Source organism: Notolepis coatsorum (assembly GCF_963971535.1).
Source record: "Notolepis coatsorum genome assembly, chromosome: 17".
Lineage (NCBI taxonomy): Eukaryota > Metazoa > Chordata > Actinopteri > Aulopiformes > Paralepididae > Notolepis > Notolepis coatsorum.
The window spans coordinates 59,462,090-59,468,184 of record NC_140181.1 but is presented as its reverse complement, the minus strand read 5'-3'; the positions used below and the strand labels follow the sequence as shown (position 1 = coordinate 59,468,184).

At 42.6% G+C, this 6,095-nt stretch overlaps 1 protein-coding gene across 1 annotated transcript in view; it reads right to left on the bottom strand.

The window, feature by feature from the left end:
- Positions 1–578: 578 nt before the first annotated feature.
- The window catches only part of LOC311244604 (large neutral amino acids transporter small subunit 1-like), a 48,673-nt gene continuing 43,156 nt past the window's right edge, over positions 579–6,095 (bottom strand). Inside the window, exons 10-11 of the mRNA XM_084334201.1 lie at positions 3,305–3,479; positions 579–3,053 (exon numbers count right to left, since the gene is read on the bottom strand). Of these exons, the coding sequence (XP_084190327.1) occupies positions 2,977–3,053; positions 3,305–3,479 (252 nt within the window). The 3' untranslated portion in view covers positions 579–2,976. The remainder of the gene's footprint in view (positions 3,054–3,304; positions 3,480–6,095) is intronic.

Here is a 6,095-nt window from a genome sequence, read left to right as displayed (position 1 = left end):
CTCCTCTGACGGATATGAACTCTCCCATCAGCACAGCCATCAACACCATCACAGTCTGACAGCCAATGAGACGAGAGAGAAACTGATCCCTCCCACTGATACGGGACAAAGCTACCTAGAATTTCATATAGGCCAATACCCGTGCACTCCGATGGCTTTAGGTGATACATTTTTTTTGAGAGAATCACATTTGAAATATTCTCATTTGGATATGCTATCTTGCTGGGCTTTGACATTGCTTGTTCTGCTTGAAATTGGATCATTATCTGGTAGAGAGGCTCAGGCCAGCTAAAAAATGTACACAGGAACGAAAATATATCAGACTTTTAACCCGAGGCACGGGTGTTCTCATGGCTTTCCAAATCGGGAGGAATCTGACTCAAATAATAAGGTTTCTTCATTTGTATACAGGTGTGAAAACAGCATCCAACTGGACAAACATATTTTGTGCTTCAGTTACAAACATTGGGCAGATTTGGCTCTCTGAATGTATGCCTAAAATACAGTATATATTTTCTAAAATCAAGCACACTGAGATTTTGAACAAAAATAGTTTAATGGTATATGTACCTGCCATGGTCACTGACACTGACAATACAATAATAGTTACAAGGGTTGACAGAGGTACGTTAATTTCTTCAGATTAAAAATGGTGAGATTTGTCCTATTTCCTTCATAACATTCAACATTGAAGGCATTACTGATTCATACATAATACTTACACACCAGAACTAATTGTGCATTACATATTGTGCCACAAAATATGATGTAGCCTTTACTGATATTTTACCTCGTGCTTGCAATTGATTATATACTGTACTCTTACCAGACATATGTATTTACACTGACATCAAAATCAATATATTTTTCAGTCTGTTGGTAAAGGATATTGTCATTTGCATTGCTTTAGATGTCATGCTTTTGGTCATGTCTTGTGCTCTCAAGCAGGCATTTTACATTCCAGTAGGCCTAGTCACATTTGTAATAAAGTGTGATGTACTTGTCACTGAGACCTTCAAGTCATTTACAGGTTTCGGAACAATCCATTACAGATTACTACTCGTGCTTACAATAAAAGAATCATGAGAATCCTGTTGTTTCTCTGTGCCGAATGCTCTACAGCACTGAATAGGGATAAGCTTCCCTGTCCCTGTTTCCTGATCTTAACTATGAGTGGAGAAAATAACAAAACTGACCCTAGACCGGTTATGGGACTTCTGTGCTAAATACCCAACTCTTTCAATTCCCTATGATCTGCCAGGTTTGATTTAAAGGAATAACTTGACAATATCAAAAGTAAGACTTTTTAAGGTATATATTTCCTATGAAAGATTTTTTTTAACTGATGTTAAACTCACAACATTCATTCTGGTATGATAATTTTCACGTTTTCAATTGAATTGAAAGTTTGCATGGTGCTCAAAGGTGCTATCTTGTGAGCAAGTTTCGACCATGGAACTTGTTCGGTACCCAAAGCTTCAAAAAGTACATGGGTGTCAATCTGAAAGTGGTGATTTTTCTTGATCCTTGACAAGTTAAACCATTGGATATTAGAATGCTTTGCCCATCAGCAGTGGCATAGGAAAAATAACTAAAGGCCAATCTTCATAAATGTCAGCAATCACACTAATGGCACAGAATGGGTACAACCAATAATAATGTGTAAAAACATTAATCTTATATTGGGGCTTGCTAAAGATGAATGATAAAATGGTTTCTAAACGTGTCAAGACACTGACAATTTGTAATGCCTCCACAACAGTTGCTGGTACTGTATATACCAAAATGACATCAAACATGGTACGCATATCGTACAAAGAGCACAATGTTACGGAGATATTAACATGAGAGCGGTTTGTTATGGAAATTACATATATGGGGGAACAATCGACACAACGGATCTGCTTCACAGTGACATCAGAACACACCACACAATAGAAAACATCACCGCACAAATGTGCTTTAAGATAGCACTGGGTCCAGGCATATTTTGATTTGACAAATAAAAAATTAATACAAATGCCAGAAAGGAATTATTACATAGTATATTCCATAGTAATTGTATGTAAGTATAGTCAAACAAAAATGTGTTACTTTGTTGTTAAATATTTCCTCTTCTCATGATTTCTAATGGCAGACATATGTTAGCTCAGACTTGACCATAAATCTTTAGCTCAACACATGCCTCTCTGTCTATATTAAAGGGGCAGTGTTTACCCAAAATAAAAATTAAATATATCTATCCAACCAGATCATTTAGGTGTGATTTGCCTAGTCTGGGAGATATCCATTCATTATTATGGGGATGTAGTTCAGTAGAAAATAGTTCCTACGTGAAACTGCAGATATCTCTACAGCAGATATCTCCCAAACTAGATAAATCACACCAAACCTATTTGGATGAATACATAGCACTCTGGGTAAGAGGGGAAATATGTTTGTTTTTTTGGGTGAACTGCCATTTTAATAAGTACAATTGTAAACTATGGTAAACTAGTAGTTTGTTTGACATCAGTTTTTAGTATTTAGTACAGTAAAGGTAAAAGATAAGTAGTTGTGCCTCTTGTTACTTTTGAGAGAGCTACTCAATTATAGTAGCCTATTGTAGCTACGGACTTATAGGCTATGCTATGTGTAGCTACTAACTTCAGTGTTGCTTTCATTTAAGGCTGTGTTAGCATTATACAAGTAACTGAAGAATTATCACAGACATGTTAATAACTAACATGTTAAGAAGATACTGTAGTAAACATTGACCACATTTTACATGTCAGTACATACTACGAGCAAAAGAGGAAAAGATTCAGTTGGAAAATATTAGTAAAATAGGTACACAGGAGCATACATTCAAGTACTGTAAACCCTGCTCCACCAGGAGTGGCGTAACCGCATCACAAAGCAACAGTGAACGAATGTAAACATGTAGCTCATGTTTCAATGAAAACATTGACTCAGTTGTGCAGACCCTGTCCGGCGTTAGTCGGATGCCTCAGGCTGTTCCTTCTCCTCGGGGACCGACATGAAGATCTTCTGACAGAATGTAGTGAAGATGTCTGAGAAGAAACAGGGAGTCACATTAGCCGCTTCCATTGGGTTTAGCTAGCTCACCCCGGGGCAAATCTGATAAGGTCACATTTTACGAAACGTCGAAGCAACGCCTCAATATCCCTGCTCTCAACTGAAATTCAGTAGATAGCTTTACAAGGGTTTCATAACAACCTTGTCGCAATTGCGCTTCCAACCTCGCCCAGAATGCACCAAATAAATAGACAAATATGCTGTAAAAACAAGATGGCCTCCTCACCCAGCATCTTCTGGACCACATGGGGCTTCTTCCACTTGTAGCCCAGCAGGTAGGCCGGAATGCCTGTGAGAATAATGCCGCTACCTATCAGGCACTCAAAGGGAGCCGCCCAGAAGGACACCACGATCATGAAGACACAGCCCAGCACAAAAGTCACAGGGATGATTATAGGCACCTTGAGGAAGAGAGAGAGAGAGAGAGAGAGAGAGAGAGAGAGAGAGAGAGAGAGAGAGAGAGAGAGAGAGAGAGAGAGAGAGAGAGAGAGAGAGAGAGAGAGAGAGAGAGAGAGAGAGAGAGAGAGAGAGTGGTCATTCATATCGTAGACGCAACTAATGCTCAGTGTTGCCAAACCATGTTTTATGAAAATCAAATTATAGCTAGCACAGGTTAATACAATTAATTTTTTGTAAGTATTACCAACTATATTTATATTCTGACTTAATAAAACCCTGACAAACCCAGACAAAAATAATAATAACAATAATTTTAAAAAGTTAAAAATAAAAATACATCATCATGACAACATATGTCTGAAAATGATACCTAGGACACGTCATATTTCATTATTTATGCTCAAACTTCTGAGTTTGGATGATGAGCATCTGAGAAAATATAAATTGTTTTGTTCCCTGAATGATTCAGTCATAGATATAGACGTTCTAAAAGGGCCCACGTTTATTTCCTGATGCAATGTATGCTAATGCAATAGTTTACAGGAAATACATTTGGGTCCAAACTGTTCCCTAGCAACAGAATTCCAGTGAAACTGCCTATACTCGGGGGGGGGGGGGGGGGGGGGGGGGGGGGGCTTTTAAGTGGTTCTGAGAGTTGAGAGACTTGAGAGGAAGATGAAAGACTCAATCAAAACAATGTTCCCAGTATGAAACAACAACATGATACCTCCCCATCTCAGGAAACATGTTCCCACTTCAAACCAATAACACTTGAAGAGATACAATGGTTCCTTCATCCAAAAAAGGGCATTGGTGGATACTTTACAAAAAAAAGAAGAAAAAAAAGATATATATATATTATTTGGCTAGTTCATTAAAAAATACATTTAGCCAGAACACTGGTGCTGCCAGAAACATGTTGATTTTTAAAATGTTCTACTAATGAACTAGCCAGACAATAAAGGGCTGTCTCTAGTTTTGGCATCTGTTACTCCCTAAAGAGCACTTTCTGGGTCACTGTTCATTTGGTACCTGAGCCGTGGGAGTTTGGTTTTCTCATTAAAAAGAGAGAAGTGAAACATGATGGAGCAGATGCTGCCTCATGTTGAGATTGTGTATTCTGCACACAGAATGCCTTGTTATTAAAGTCCAGCTCAAGGACCTTGTATCAGTTACCTCTATATTTTACCTTGCGAGGCGGGGCTTGCCTGCTCCACGTTTGTGGCAGGCAGGTGAGCCTTAGCGGCGCCCGGAGGAGAGTGTGCGTCGCTGGGCAGTTCCCCCGCCAGCGTTGCTCTCCGGCTGTGCAGCTGGATACTATTGCCGCGAGAGGCAGTCGGCTGGTCCAATGGTGTCTTGCGACGCGGGCTCTCCGCCTCTGCTCGATCACGTCAATTGGCGGTGAGCGGCGGGGGCGGATGGTCTAAACAGATGTGTCAGTTGTGCAGGGTCGGCTGCTCAGGCATACGGCCCCGCAGAACAGCCGGCTCCAGGCGAGGATTCCTCCGTTACCTCTCCATCACGTCTGAGATACAGTAACTGGCTGTTAGCCTGATGGAGAGGACGGGGAGTTCTTGTTTGACGCCCCACAAAGACAGAGGCTTTGTCTTCCTGAGAGCCCCGATTCCGAGTCTGGGTTCAAGTCCCCGCCTCTGAGGAGGGATGCCCACTGCCATCCGCACTGGACGTTGGCCCCTGCCTTTCAAAAAGAAAGTGGGTTGGCCTCCCGGCGCGAGGGATGCGAGCTTGTGTGTTTTTTATTCCCGAGTTTAAGGCGGCAGCGGCCCGCATAAACGGGGCTTCGCTGCCGACGTCACTGTATCTCTGGCAACGACGTCCTGTGAGGGAGGCGGGCGTTGTCTGCCTTTTTTTTGGGCTAAAGAAGAGGCAGTCGGCTATCTGGAGTGGCTAGGCCTGCATCACTATTCCCCACCTTTACGCAGCTTCAGTAGTAGCCGGTAGCTAACAGTGGGCCTGTAAGAGCTAGCCGTTAGCTTGCTACTGGCCGTTAGCCTGAATACAGTTGCTGGCCGTTAGCCGGTAGCTAACGGTGGGCCTGTAAGGGCTAGCCGTTAGCTTGATTGCTAACCGTCAGCCTGGAGTTAGCCGTTAGCTTGTTGCTAACCGCTAGCGATAGCAGTGGGGCGGTAGCGGGCCCTGGACGCTCTGATTCAGCGTCATCTCTGGCAGAGGATGTCGTCAGCCTGCACCACAGCTTGGACTCCAGCCATCGCCACTACTGGACCCGCGAGCAAGAGGCCTCGTCAACGAGGTGGACCAGCCATTGTTGCGGCCAATCGTCCTGCGCCTGGGGGTCAGGTAGGACACGTTACTACTTATGCCCCACTTTCCCTCCCCCCCAAAGGGTCCCTCCTAGGGGGGAATGTTTTTGTTTAACAAAACGTGTGTTTACTTCACTGTATTTTGGGGAATACGACGTGTGCTATATAAACCCACAGCTACAAATGCTGGGGGCGCCTTCTTGCTTGGGAGTTTGTGCAGATTTCTCTGAAATATGCTTGGTTGCTGTTGTGTATAACTTGCAAGGCCTGTGTTCTAGCACTTAGCCAGGGGCTTATGTCCTTTCTCTCTACCTAAGCCAGTGTTTTTTCTTACGT